The following is a 16,399-nucleotide window of genomic DNA, read 5'->3' as shown; positions in this document are numbered from 1 at the left end:
GCTCAAAATAGACATATTTGTATAGAATGCATATTAGTATCAGACTTAAACACAAGTTCTCGATAATTGCAATGTAGTAAGGAATATAAAAAAATGAATCTTCTAGAACGTTTTAACTACCTTGTCCATCTGACTCATTGTGTTCCAAATGCTATGTTTTGTAAATAGATATGACAACATATACACCACAAAGGGGTGGTAATATAAGGTGATGCAGACTAAAACAAAACAAACAAAATGCCTTATTTTAGTTTCAGGATTGCTGTTCCGATACTCAGTTTCTGCAAAGTTCTTCATAAAAACTTTTGCATAGTCTGGTAGAAACGGTATCATGTTTTTCATATCTGCTATTTTAGCAACCAGTAGCATAGGTTGTAGGAGTACGTGCAGAAAAATGTCTCTTATCTTAGTAGGACACTTTCCTTTCCTCATAACGTTCAACACCTTCCACTCCTGTAGGTTACTGTGAGTTTTCTTGGTAATAAGCTTTCCTGGTAACTCTTTGGATACACGAATCATACTTAATTTTGAGATCTCACATTTAGAGGTCGTAATGACAAAATCTGCAGCATATTTTAGATCGAAGAAATCATCAGATTCCATCTCCATGACCTTGAAAGTGTTCAGATGTCGAGTAGTTTCCACAACGTGATGTAAATCTCTTGGAATGTATGCCTTGCAGATTTTTATTTGTCAATAACACCAAAATCACGGTCACAGCACGGTCATGAAACAATTTCTGTTTCCAACCAGATGAGATGGAATTACATCGGAATTTACACTTGCATATGACCTGAAGTGCAACAGAATGAGCAAGAATTTCTATCAATGAATTAATCGCTATTTTAAATTAGTGAAACATGAACTTGAAAACTTATCTGAAAAAAAAAATAGTAGAAGTGAAACGTGCAAAACATAACTTTGGAGTCGGCAAAGTAGCCGTTGGCATAACCTTGTTATTCCTGCTTGTATAAAACTTTCCATGGATTTGGTTGTTCCGTTGTTCATCCAGGAAAGAATTTTCACCTATCTTGCGTCTTTTGATACTACCTGAACTCATTCAGAATAGTAAACAACGGTACAAGAATCTAACAAAACGTGTTGCTTCAGTGAAAGTTGCAGGAGCTGTGATCAACTGAGGTATATAGAGGATTCCACGTTAAGAAAATAGCATTGAACATATGGGGGCTGCTCCATAAATTATTTATAAGTATCTTTCTTGAGAACTGAGAATTAATTAGTTTCCTTTAATTCATAGAATATAATTTCATTGAGAACTAAATCGATTCCGTGTGCTAAAATTGTGTTACACTTCTAAAATTACCATATATTTAATTTGCGAATAACGGGGTAACAGCTAAATTGATGGAACAGTCTTCCGCTCTCTTGTCGGACATTCCCGCTGAAAAATTTAACAGACAAGTAGAGGTGGTACAGTTAAGGCTAAGATTTCACACTGCTAAAACACGTACATTGTCTGCTCTTATTTGAAGAAGTACACAAAATTTAACTGTCAGCAAAACAACAATCTTGTTTGATTATAGTGTGAAGTTAATAACAGCAAAAGTGTGCTGCACGTACACTTATTTTTGTATTCTAAGCGCTCCGTAACATTTAATAACGGTAAACGTGTGCTGCACATAATCTTAAATCTGTATTATAAGCACTTCTTAAACCAATAAAATAACAGTATTATTATTATTATTATTATTATTATTATTATTATTATTACTACTACTACTACTACTACTACTACTACTATTATTATTTGTAATTGCAGTAACGTTTTGGGTCCCTAAAAGTGTACTTTAATGCCTACTTTCGATCATTATGGAGCCTAGTTGAGGTGTCTAAAAGTTGGTTAATGGCCTAAACATCCGAGGTCTAGTTATATTGTACATAAAATATAATGTATGTTTTCGCAGGCATCATTATGGGATTAATAGGTTTTTTTTATCATTTCAACGGATTCAACGTACCTATCTTGTGCGATAAACTTGCTAGAACGCTGTACGTGTTAGGAAGAGAGTGAGATAGAGATACTATACCTCATTCGTTCTATTAACGGGGGCATCTTGCGGCAACAGTGTACTAGCCAAGACCCGTACGACCAATGCTTTTTTCTTAAGGTGGAATACTCTTTTATAGTACAAGTTTTAAAGATAATACATCTGGCGGTGGCACATAGAACATAGCAAAGGAATTCGGAGTTAGAACATGCATGATCTTGTGATGAATGCTTAAACTACTAGTAAAGGCCTTAGGTTCATGAAACTTGCATGGGTTATTCGCGATGGCACAAGGAACGTAAGTCTACAATACAGAAAAATGACACTTAACAACCTTTGCCATTTTCACTCTTCACATTATCCCCTGTTTTATATAATTCTTCCATATATGTACGAAAATTTTCTTGCATAAAAACTTATCACTGTTCTGCGGTCTATATGAAGACGTTACAACAATTTACAACACAGCTCTTACATAATCTCTAAGTTTAAGTAGTATTTCACACAGATTTCTTGCACCAATAATTCGTAGCAAGTTAGCAAGTTGTCGCAAATATTAAATAAATTACATAAAAAGAGGCTTTAAAAACAATTAAAATATTCTTTACTTCAGGATATAAATTAGTGTTCAGAAATTCTTGGACTCATCACTTGGTTAATTTTTTGATGTGATAATATTAAACATAAGATTTGGATAATTTCATTTTACTGTTTGTAATCGTTTTATTGCATATTATGTTTATAAGTGTAACGTTAGTATTTTGCGAAGCTGATTGCACTTTTGTATCCTATAATCAGGGCCAGGTATTTATGGAGATCGCGAAAATAACGACATAATAAAATGCAATAGATTTTTACTAATCTTTACGAATTAAGTGATTCTAATCAATATGTGGCTAAAACAATCGCGACAAATAGCAAAATAAAGTTCTAATGGCGAAATATGAACACGTTCGCGAATTACTACTATTGCATCGTTTTATAGCGAATTTCGTGTTCCGAGTTTTTCGGATTTCTTTTTCACTTTAATTTCTTATATATCCAAGTAGGCTACATTACATGGTATACCATATGTTCTGATTAAATCAGTGAACTCAAAAGACGCGGAATTCAACATTTCACTAATAATTTGAAAGTGTTAATTTGACGGCTGCAAGTTTTTTCGTTTTTAATTAATGTGTGTTAAATAGAGTCTCAAACAAACAAATATTGTCTATTGGCCATACCGCACCTTTACCAGAATCCAACGAACTTTTGATGTTAATTATTTGGAAATTAATATTCTTATTTAGTTAATACTCCAATTCCAAAATAATTGTATTTTCCAAAATTTGCATTAACCCATTTTAACCTAGCGTTACCATATGGTAACGCAGTGCAGAAAGCAATATAACTTGCTTCATATCCGTCATTAATTAATAAAACTGGAATTTTTCTTTGTAAATCCAAGCTACATGATTGGTTCTTTCTTATTACATTATGAAATCACAAATTTATTATACCAGGTGAGCAAGAGCAGCTGCGCGATTTAGATGTTGCTTTCTCAGCAGCAATTTTGGAGAACAACAAGAAGTAAGGTCATTTATTTGTTACTTTGATGAACTTGATCGTAATGTTTGCTGTGGTATTTTACTTATTGTTGGTTGAGTATTCGTGTACATCAAGCACAAGTTTACAATCCGTAACATTGTTGTGGATATAATACATTGTTCCTTACGTTACCATATGGTAACGCTAGGCTAATATGTTGTCACTCATTATTTGTGTTCTCTTGCTACTAACAGTAAGATGGAGTTGCAAGAAAGTACAAGTAACAAAATGAATGTTACAAACAGGTGCATGGAAGTGCACGAGATACTTTTGGAATTAGAAAACGAAAAATTAGAGCATTCTACATACAGCCACCAAAGTCCAACTTTGTATCTGACAAGAACTCTGCTGATGTAGAGGGTGCGTGGCATGTTCGACAACCTAAGTGGAAGGAAACTAAGTACTGAAGCTGGGGCTATTTTTGTTAATAGCGACAGAACAGGTGGACCAGACGATATTTCTTTTATAGAAGAAGAGGAAATTGAAGAGTCATCTGTGATAGAAAGAGAATGATACCATCAACATTGCAATGTGTGGAAATGGTGCCATCAGGGAAACGTAAGTGGATAAAACAGTATGTTATAACAGTTCAATCGATTTCTCCAGAGAGTGATTTTTAAAGACAGAGATGTGACAAATTTTGTTTTCTTTATAAAAATTCGCTTTATCTATGTAAAAACTGTTTTAGTCCATTTTCACATGATTGTTAGATGATGCTGTACAAAATGCTTGGAAGCCAAGTAGAAGATCTGGCTCACCATTGAATTAATTAGAATTCAAATGGGAGATTTGAAGAAGTCGGGAGCACCCCAAAAGGCAAGGGGTGACCATCTACTTCCAAATACAGCGACATTGGAGTTACGAGACGTGTCCAAAAAGTAAGTTTCCCTGAGGCCGTTTGCAGAAATAAAATACAATTTTATGGAAAGATTTATTCGAACAGATACAGGAATTGAGCTATTTTTTCAACATATTTTCACCTGAATTGAGACTTTTTGATACCATGGAATCAACAGAGAGGTGCAAACGGCTGCCACACACTGGTTCCGATTCCAGGCGGGAGACTTCTAAGAGGGACAAAAATTGATACCACGGTGTGACAAATGTCTCAGTTCCGGTGGGAAATATGTTTAAAAATAGTTCAACAATTGCTTTATCTATTACAATAAATCTTTTCATGAAATTGTGTTTCGTTTCTGTAAACGGCTCCGGATAAACTTACTTTCTGGATGTCACTCGCAGAACATTTGATTATATAAGATACGATGGAATCGAACATTAGTGATTCCGATGCACGGATGTGCTAGTGAAAATGCTCTTTTGGCATACAGTTTTCTCAAAATTTGATGTAGGTCTCTCCAGCCCATGTTTTTTGTCATATCATAAGAAATGTTTTACCTTACTACCGAAATATGTGAAAATCACACAAAAAAGTAATGTAAAACGTTATGTTACGAAAATGTGTTTTGTTCATACGAGTATATTGCGACAATAATTCTATTATGTATATTTGTTCAGGTACTGTGAAAGTAATTTTCTTATTTTTGTATTTTCTGTATTATTTGTATGGAGTGTGGTATTGTGTGGGGCAGAAACGTGGACATTATGACGAAGTGAAGAGAAACGAATAGATGCATTTGAAATGTGAATAAGGAGAAGAATGTAACGAGTTAAGTGGACAGACAATAAGAAATGAAGCCGCGTTGGAATGAGTGGGTAAAGAAAGAATGATGCTAAAACTGATTAGGAAGAGGAAAAGAAATTGTTTGGGTCACTGGCTGAGAAGATACTGCCTACTGATGGATGCACTGGAAGGAATGGTGAACGGGAGTGAATGGTGAAGATTTCGGAGCAGAAGAAGATATCAGATGACAGACGACATGAAGATATATGGATCATATGAAAAGACAAACAGGAAGGCAGAAGATAGGAAATATTGGAGAATGCTGGGTTTGCAGTGAAAGATCTGACCTTGGGCAGAACACTGAATGAGTGATGAATATATTATTTGTATGCTAAAGTTCAGTTAAGTTCAATAAATTGCTTGAAAGATGTCATTATAAGGCAATAACTCATTCTTTAAGATTTGACAACATAATGACCTAGCGTTACCATATGGTAACGCCCTGTAATTCCACATATTCGCTTCAACAATAGAAAACAAAAGCATTGTTGTGTTCAATGACATCCATTTAATTAGTCTATAACGAAATAAACGAAAAACTTGACGAAAAATAATTCAGGCTTTTAAGGGTTAATCTCCGCCAAGAGTACAAATCAATCTCCAAAAATCTCCACCGGCAGCAATATTAAAAAACACAAATGATAACATTAATCTCCATAAATACCTGCCTCTGACCACAATGATGAAAACAAATCTAATCCATTAGCAGTTGCACATGTTAAAATATTACAAAAGCTCACATAAGAAGGCACTGGCCTAAAGTTAGTAAATATTTTTCAAAACTAGGCATTGACAATGCCCGAACGCCTTGATAAAAAATGAATCAATAAAAAAATGAAACATAGTCGTTGACCGCCCTTCGACGGTCTTAAAAATATATTTCATTTGTCAGTGGGTGTGACAGCAGTATGTCACTGTTAGGTCCTTTATTGTTTTTAGAAAAAGATATTTTGAGAATGACAAAGTCAGGAATGGAAATTTCCATAAGAAAATAATTATTAACGCAAGAAATATACGGTGCTTCATGTATTCTAATACAGTACTTCCAATGAATTTATAAAACTGCAAAATTCTCGTTGTTTAACATTGTCAGAAACCAGACTGCTGAATAATATCTTATTAGTTATACTGTATTCGTTTTCTGGTACTCATTAACAAGTCCAATCCTAAAGGAGCTATACCTGTTTTTTGAAAGGCATGACCAAAGACGTTTTATAGTTTTGGGCATGACAGTTAAGCGGCCGAGCTTGGAACTACAGCGCTAGGTTGCCAATATGGACTACTACCACCACAGTCTACTATATACAGTCACGAAGCTTGAGTTTATGATGGTACTAGAAACAATAAACTGTGCAGGTACTATTTCGCATTGTCTGTAATGAGGCGATAGCAGCGATCCTAGTGGTTAGCAACTATCTATGGATACATATTTACTACATATTGAGCTTCGTGACTGTGTATACTAGACTGTGCTACCACGCTGTCAGCTCATGGAAAATAGCAATTGACGTTAGATGGTGACGTTAAAACATTATTTGATAATTGACGCGAAGGCAGAAAAACAATACAAGAATCGACTGAGAATCAAAGACGAAACGTATCAATGCTAACATTGTGTGCACAATAAATGTCGCTAAGAGAGCTATTAACACTCGACAAGTGGAAAATGTAACTCAACCGTTGTTACCATAGCAACAGACCTACCACACTATGTGACATTCAGTTGTTTTTCCGATCACAACGCTACTGTCATGTCCCATCCTTAAAAAACAAAAAAAAAAAAAAAAAAAAAACAAAAAAAAAAAAAACAGATATAGTAGACAATTGTTTGATCATGATGAGTGGTGAATTTTACTCATTCTTCTATCTTACAGGTGGAAGAAGTAAACACAGTTGTAACTGAAAATCAATCAGTAAAAATGGCTCTGTAAATAATTATTTCTTTGAAGGACTCTTTTTTTCGAATGGAACTATTCCATTTCGTTTGTAAATTTATTTTACGTAAAACAAAATTCAAGAAGAAAAATATAATAATATAGTGTGCTGTTGATTTTTACTGCAAATTGTTATATTTCATGTGCATCATTAGCAGATGAACAGACTTATAAACAGACAATGTGAATGAAATCCATTCAACAGCTTAAAAAAACCTACACTTACACATACAAACATACCAAAACAACTCTTAGACATCAGGAAAGCTAACAGTTCTTGATAATCTCGAAAGTGACTCCTTGCAGCGTCACAATAGATTCTCTGTGCACTTCGTATTAATGAGGAAGCAAAATGGGGAAAATGAGCGAGCAATGTAATAAAGATTTATCAAATCAGAGATGAGGGCCCATTAAAAACAAATAGTTCAAAGGAAACAAAGAGGAAAATGATATGTGAAGACCAAGTAAAAATTGGTTGAAAGACAAATAATAACACGATTTTAAACAATATTGTCTAAGAATAATTTAAAGCTAATAACTGAAGAAGTTAAGCTTGTGTTTTAAAGGAATTCAAAGTTTATAAATTTGTGTACAACTATGTAGTAGCTGTAGCGGCAACACCATCAGTAGCAATTATGATAAAATGAAAAACAGCTTTCCTTACAAACCTAAGTTTTATGAAGAGCAAATTTCAGAAGAGCGTCTATTTCCAGGTGGAAAAATGGAAATATACATGAAAAATCATCAAGTTTCAGTAAGCAACACAAATTTTGCATTTACGTCCAGGCTCTTTGTTAATGACTTTCACGATCCTGACTTTGACCAAAAGATGCTGTCAATGTAGATATATGAATATTGATCTTACTACTTATGATATTAGAATTATTTCCTACACTTACAATAAATATTTAGACTTGATTTACTTAATTAATGACATTTTAATATTTCGAGGTTATTCAACATTTACATAAAGAGAAGGGCTTGAACTGTAATGGTATGCTTCATTGTATTGCTACAACATTTTCTAAAATAGGGCAAAACTACGAAAAATCGTTGTGTCTATCTGCGGGAATCACACACATGATCTCGTAATATTAAATCACTACGGGGCTAAAGGATCTGCTTAACAAATATTGAACATTTCCATTGTGATATTATAAATGTCTCGCATGTAATACAAATGGAATTCATTCTTTATTTCCGTGATGAATGGCGTAAAGAGAGAATGCTTATTTAATTGTAAAGTGATAAATTTTTCCCCAACAAAATTTCTATGAACACTCACTGCATTATAACGTTTTCCATTCCACTCATTTTACCATTACTGTTACAGAAGTACTAGAGAAAAAATTCCTTTAGTTACATAAAAGTTACAAGTCAATGTCGAGATACGCGTATATGTAGGTCAAGAACAGTGATAATTTACATGGAAGTCAAATCAAAGCAGATATGTATATAAAAATAGACAATATAGATTATGCATAACGATTAAAAAATGATTATCTTCAACACCTTTCACTTGGAAACATGCATGCAGGTTATTTTAGATTCATAAAATTAATTTACACTTGTCACAACAAAAATATCAGAAACAACATACAGTATTAACGAAAGAATATAGCCCACAATTTTTAGATAATTTACGTTTTTCATAACATGATCATACCATCATAATTCGGGGTTGTTTATTGAATAAAACAAGAAATAATTTTATGAAAGCGGAATAAATTACGTAGGTAAGTGCTAGAGATGAACAAAACTGACTGCCGCTCTCGCTCGGTGTGTTCGTTGCATTTGTCTTTCGAGTCTCGGCTCGTCACTCTCGTGCGCTTCGAGTCTCGCTCGTCATTCTCGAAATAGCATTTCATCGACGTGGAAAGATTTCGTAACATTGAATAACATACATCATTGAAATAAATACAAAACAGAACAGTGTCTTATTTATCAAAATGTTCTCGTTCTTTTATATTATATTACCTATGGTTATATAAATAAAAAACAATGCTCAAATAAATTTACATTTCTAAGAAACATAAAACATGACATTAATATCTTTTTACTTGAGATTGCACACTTGATCTTAAACATATGAAAATAAAATTCCTAGCCTTTTAATAAGGGCCTAGTAATTAAATAAAGACTGGGGAACAGATTATTATACACTGAAAGGTAGAGATGTTTCAAATAGGTTACTTGATTGTTTATACCTATATAACAGTTGCCAAAGTAGGTAAAAGTTCAACCAGGTAAAAACAACTGCTGACTTCGGGAGATGATCAATATCGAGTCTCGGAAGACTCACAACCTGTCTTTACGTCAAAGACGCGACGTAATACATTGTCGTGCGGGTTTTCGGCTTTGCGGGCGCTGTTAGTCTCGTTTTCTCGATCGTTGTTCATCTCTAGTAAGTGACCAATTAAAACAAATTATCAATACCAATTATACATAGTAGGTTAATGGCAGCTAGGTAGCTCAATTCGTATATCTGGCTACGAATAGGAAGGTCCAGAGTCCAATCCTGGGAGGTACGACATTAGTCTTTTTGCCAAAACGTCCAGAACAGTACCAGGGTCCACTCAGCTTCCTATCAATCTGAATATCAGGTTTTTCCCGGGTGTGAAATACGGTCGAAGCGTGGTGCCAAACATAACACGTCATTCTATACCTCGTTTTATAATGTGTGACAGGAGAAGTAAACAGAGGAGATAAATATAATTGCTATTCAACCAATGACAGAGGTCTCATTCCACGCTTGACTTGAACTTGGGCGGATGAAGCGTTCTACCTCCGCCCAACTTCAAGACAAGCGTGGAATGAGACCTCTACTATTGGTTGAATAGCAATTATACTTCTCTCCTCCTCTGCCGGCAGTGTTTACTTCTCCTGTCAGACATAGAACGAAGGATAGTGCCGAGGTCATAGAAGCATGGAGCTCTACCTCCATGCCGCCCACGTGACTTCTTAGCTTGCAAAGAGGTTATCTTTACGTTTACATTCTTACTGAGTGAACGGCTTATCTCCATATCCCATAATTTAATTGTAAACTTCGTTTCAAAGCAACAGATGTTCCCTATTACAAATGTGGCTTGTTCTTCGAAAGAAACAAACCAGTATCATTTTGGTACCGGTAATACTCGTAAAAGTTAAGTAAAATTACTTTTATATATTTAACCATTTTTAAGTAAATAAATGCTACATTTTAACAGGAGACGAATATCCTGTGTTTTCAGGCATCCTTAGATATTTTAGTGGCTGTAAAACTAAGGGACAGTGTGCAACAAAGAAGCTCCCGTCATTATTTGTTTCATTGCGAATAATAATAACGAAGTTTTCAAATTTTATCACTGCCAAAACACAGTTATTGCATTATGAGATGTTCACTACATTAACAAATTTATTATTGCACAAAACGCACTTCAGGAGCAAAATGTACAAATAATGAGTAGCGATTCCAATAAGTCGCCATTCTTGGCACACTTCCTGTTTCATCCTCAGGTGGCTTCGGACTTTGTGTAGCAGGGACGGCAACAATGAAAACAAAATAGATTACTGTGTAGTATTATGTGAGAGGTTAGGTTAGGTGTGTAGTATTATGTGAGAGGTTAGATTAGGTTTATAATATTATGTGAGAAGTTAGGTTATGTTCACAGTATTATGTGAGAAGTTAGGTTAGGTTAGATTGTAGTATTATGTCACATCCTGCGCACGCCATTCTCCACAGTTGGTGACACTTAAAATTCCATCATTCCCTTCCACATATTACGTCACATTAAGGAAATATGGTGGTCTTCTTCATTCACGCACTATGAATTCCTTATGTAACGTAAGTATCTGGGGGCGGGCTGGGTGGGCATACAGCTCTCCTCGTGATTGGATCCAATTTCCACTACTTCATACTACAAATCCTAGCGATTTTCAAGGTATTTTACGAATTTTTTTCTAGTGGCGCATACATATTGAACCTTTACCAATAATACTTTTACTCTGGTGGACATTTATCATTTAGTAAATAAAGAAAAGGGCCTTCTTTTATGTTATAATTTGTGTTGTAAAGGTGGTGTATAATGGTGATATTAAATCGTTTGTGGTTCATAATGAAGTACACATACTTTTCATTTAATCCCTTCTTTTGAACACTACCACTCTAAAAGTATAGAAGCATGTAATTCTTTATTATCTAAGCATTTTATATTCGTCGGGTCGATCTCAGTGATCTAGCAGTTACCATGCTAGCGAGTTCAAATGTGGCCAAGGGCAATAAAATCATTGGCATGGCTTGCTTCAAGAAGTATGTAATGCTGGGACTAGGGTTGGGATGTGAGGAAATATTCTCGCAGGAAGAAATTTATTTGGAAATATTCCCTGATGATTTTTGGGAATATTCCGAAACTGGAATTTTTTTTTCTGATGTTAATGTTCTTTTATTTTGGCAAGTTATAACTCAAGTGAAACATAGAATCTAACGAGTGTTGATAATAATCACATGATTATTCCTGCATTCGACCAGAAGATTGTAAACTATAGATCGCGTTGGCTGGTTAAGTAATAAATGAGTCAATTATTTTGAAAAAGAGGATATACAGACTAAACATTTGAAAACAATGCAATACATTATTATCAGGATTAGATTTAGGCCTAATATAGTACCTCCAAAATGAAAATATCCATCCCTTTGCTTATTTGCTGCCAACATACAGCTATGTTTGCATTTGTGTACAATAAAAAAAAATTGATTCCGCTTAAACAGACAAAAGCTTACCTGTTAATGGAACAATAATAGCCATTTGTAAAAATTACATTAGACGTTTGTGGCGCAGTAAAAATTCAGGTAAAATGAAAGAATATTGTTTTTCAATGTAAATTCTCGGATTACGTAAATTGTGAAGAGCTTATAGAAAAACCTAAATATGTGACATTTTTGTACACCACCACTGACGCTCCCTGCGTATAGAGGGTTGCATTCAATGTCGTCACAATTCCCGTCATCAAGATAACCAGTTTGCAGACCTCTGATTGAGGGGTCTTTCAGACTGACCTCTATATTATATATCACTCTGTGTATTTTAAATCCAATCCAAAACAGCAATAAAACTGATCAATTGAAAAAAAAAAAAAACTTTTGAAGTTGTTAAACAGTTAATATAATTAACTTTTGGTTTCCTGTGTCTTACGAAAAAATCTGTAGTTACCACATTTTTCAATGTGATTTCAATAAAATCACTTAATTTTAACAAACTTTTAAATTTTTCTGACAGAATTCCGATAACAGGGTTTCAGCCAGAATTTGTCATTTTCCCGCACATGTTGAATTTCGGTGCTAAATAACCTCTGTAGTTGAAAGCGTCATTAAATAAAAGAACGAGTAGCCTACTGCTACTGTTACTACAACTAGCCTACTTCTTTTGTCGGAGTTCACATCTTTACTCTTTCCAACAACTTAAACTTCACGGAAATGGGTTGAATGATTTCGGCGTTGGGACAGCTCAACAATGGCGATAAATTCATAATATAGGCTATGCGCAAAATAAATAAAATATCTACAAAGGATGAAAACTATAGAACTAGTTGTTTAGGCCTAGATTATACAGGATATAATCTCATATTCAAAATTGGTAAGAATGCAACACAACATACAAATTTAATTAAAAAAAAAGAAACAAATTCATGGTGAAAATAAGCAACAAAACAAAATGTTAATTTAACAGAGTAGATACTTCTCTACTTATTTACACATCTTGAAATTGAACTCTAACTGAAAATAAATAAAATTATGCCAAACGAATTCAAGCAGATGAAGTGGGATTTTACACACATGCACAAGAGGATACGCTCCTTTGGACTGAGAATAGAGAAGTAAAATCGAGAGTTACACATGCCTAAGCATATTGAGAACAATATATTCTTTGAAACATTGTAGTAGAATGAACAACAAACGGTGCATGAGTAGTGAACTCATTGGATGAAGATGAATATGATGATGATGATGATGATGATGATGATGATGATGATGATGATGATGATGATGATGATATGAAGATGATGACGACGATACTACAGTGGTCAGTGGTGGTGGCAATACACTATAAAAAGTAGAGTATACATACTTTTTTTTGCAAATAGATATGCACACAGGTATTTATACAGCTTTGATAAAAGTATTACGCCTATTACATAATTTTGAGATAATTTAAAGGTTTTACTGAATGCGCTCGTCAACAAATCCATGTTATGCAATACAGAGAAATATGAGATATTTCTAAGGTCTACGAGGTTTGCTTTTATTTTTATTTGGTTATTTAACGACGCTGTATTCACTATTACGTTAGGAGGTTTTAATTTGTTTCAATTAGAACCATACAACAATTTTGATGCAATGTATATGCCTATGGCATTTTCTCATGCACATTTCTAAGTTGAAGTACTTAATTACTTTATTTAAATTTGTCCTCGAAATAATGTACACTTGTTAGCAAAAGGGACAATTGATTAACAACTTTAAATTACTGAAAAGCACTTTTGTTACCTGCAAAGATACTCCAACCAGGAAATTAATGATACAATATTTCAAGCTATAGGCCTATATGCAACATAATCCGAATAAACCATAATTTGGTTTTTTTCCTTACATATCATGGAAAAATTTAATATCTGCTGCTTGTGTTATTTTACATGGTGCCAATGTGCATTACTAGTGACTATAGGAGAACTAGTAACAGTAACAGATCTGAAATTTTTTTCACAGATACAGAATTTTAGCGCTTTTCTAAGCCTCATACACGCAAAAGAGGAAATTATGTATGATAAAATGTAAAATGTGGCTATTTTTCTCTTCAAACGGAATTTGTTAAGTGATACAGTCTAAAGCATACTCAATTTTTTTGCATGCGTTATATACATATACAAAACTGTAAGGTTAACATCATACCATCACAATTTCTTAGAGGAACTTGTGAAGTCTTGAATTCTAATTAAGACAACTGGTAGGTTTTAATCGGTTTCAAAACAAAACAAGGCTATCACATGACTGAAATTAGTTTATAGACACCCTATCTGCGTTATCAGTGAAATTATACGTTATGAAACTCATTACTATCATTTGTCTCCCTTCCTTGAACAACAACTGTCCTGTTAGTTCCGGTTCGTTTCTATACTGTAGTGTGCAAGCCTCAAGTCCCGAATAGAGTAACAAAGTTTACCTTTGAACTTCACTATAAAACGCTGCTACAATAATAAAACGGAAAAGCCAGAAATCATTCACATTTATGTATTAAGAGTTTATTATAACAATATAAGCAACAAGTGCTTCTATATTACACTGAAGCCACATGGTTACTAGATTAGGTTAAGTTCTACAAAAATAACAGTACATACCCAGATTTCGAAGCATTTGTGGATGTAATTGAATGCACTCGCAATTTGTTAGCAATATCCTTCAATTCTTGAATAGTTCTGGATTCAGGTTTGTGGTAATTTGCCATTTTCTTCAGAACGAACAAGACTCAGCACAAAACAGAACGAAAATAAACAAGAAACAAATGAAGAATAATTTAGGTTACATTACAAGGATACCAACGACATTCGACAAATCCACTAACTACAGAAGTGCAATGTTTATCATCTTTGGAAATTCAATAATTCTGTATTACAACCTTTCAAAATTAATACCCTTACCATGAATGAATTATAATTATATAGGCTATATATATCCGTGCCTTTAAGGTTACAGTTACGGACAAGACTGAAATTACGTAGTGGCTGCAGCGGTAGTAGTACATATAGCAGTAGTTACTTATGGCTTTTAAGGAACCCGGAGGTTCATTGCTGCCCTCACAAAAACCTGCCATCAGTCCCTATCCTGAGCAAGATTAATCCAGTCCCTACCATCATAACCCACCTCCCTCAAATCCATTTTAATATTATCCCCCCTTCTACGTCTCGGCATCCCCAAAGGTCTCATTCCTTCCAGCCTCCGAACTAATACTCTATATGTATTTCTGGATTCGCCCATACGTGCTACATGCTCTGCCCATCTCAAATGTCTGGATTTAATGTCCCTAATTATGTGAGGTGAAGAATACAATGCATGCAGTTCTGCGTTGTGTAACTTTCTCCATTCTCTTGTATTTTCATCCCTCTTAGCCCCAGATATTTTTCTAAGCACCTTATTCTCAAACACTCTTAACCTCTGTTCCTCTCTCAAAGTGAGAGATCAAGTTTCACAGCATGTAGAAGAACCGGTAATATAATTGTTTTATAAATTTTAACTTTCATATTTTTTGAGAGTAGACTGGATGATAAAAGCTTCTCAACCAAATAACACACATTTCCAATATTTATTTTGCGTTCAATTTCCTCCTAAGTATCATTTATATTTGTTACTGTTGCTACAAGATATTTTAATTTTTCCACCTCTTCAAAAGATAAACTTCCAAATTCTATATTTCCATTTCATACAATATTCTGGTCACGAGACATAATCATATAACTTGTCTTTTCGGGATTTACTTCCAAACCTATCCCTTTACTTGCTTCAAGTGAAATTCCCGTGTATTCCCTAATAGTTTCTGGATTTTCTCCTAATATATTCACGTCATCCACATAAACAAGGAGGTGATGTAACCTGTTCAATTCTAATCTCTCTCTGTTATTCTGGACTTTCCTAATGGCAAATTCTAGAGCAAAGTTACATAATACAATATAAAGGAACACTTTTCCAACTTTCATCACGCCCGTAGATGCGCAATTCAAACTGTGTTGTGGGGGGAAAAGAAACTGCCTCTCAAACTCAATCTGCAAGAGCATTTTCCTGCAATATTTCTTCATTCCCAGGGTTTTTGCTCTATTCCACAAAGTATTTCTGCATTAGAGGACATATGTGAAAAACTCATCCCTAAAGCCTCTTCAATTTAGAAGTCAGAGACTTCATTTCTGAATAGAGTTTATTTTTTCACGAAGTAACGCCACACATACTCTACCGGCAATTGCAATGATGCCAATGATTACTTGAACAACGTGTGGTATGAGCTGATGAGCTGTCCCCCTCTTCCAGTTTAGATCCTCAGTATGCCCTTGTGCAGGCTGCTACCAAACTTGGATCATAAATAGTGCCAGTATGTAGTTATTAGTTGCTGTTGGTAGTTCTATGCACTGTGGGCTCTTCCTTGGAGCTCATAGCAGCTCCT

At 34.4% G+C, this 16,399-nt stretch overlaps 1 protein-coding gene across 1 annotated transcript in view; it reads right to left on the bottom strand.

Moving 5' to 3' along the window:
• Window positions 1-14,747, bottom strand: part of LOC138707845 (transketolase-like protein 2) — a 163,271-nt gene extending 148,524 nt beyond the window's left edge. The window contains exon 1 of the mRNA XM_069837824.1: window positions 14,589-14,747. Coding sequence (XP_069693925.1) covers window positions 14,589-14,695 — 107 coding nt within the window. The 5' untranslated portion in view covers window positions 14,696-14,747. The remainder of the gene's footprint in view (window positions 1-14,588) is intronic.
• Window positions 14,748-16,399: the final 1,652 nt, after the last annotated feature.

This window comes from Periplaneta americana, chromosome 10 (assembly GCF_040183065.1).
Source record: "Periplaneta americana isolate PAMFEO1 chromosome 10, P.americana_PAMFEO1_priV1, whole genome shotgun sequence".
Classification (NCBI taxonomy): domain Eukaryota; kingdom Metazoa; phylum Arthropoda; class Insecta; order Blattodea; family Blattidae; genus Periplaneta; species Periplaneta americana.
This window is presented reverse-complemented; position numbering and strand designations above follow the sequence as displayed.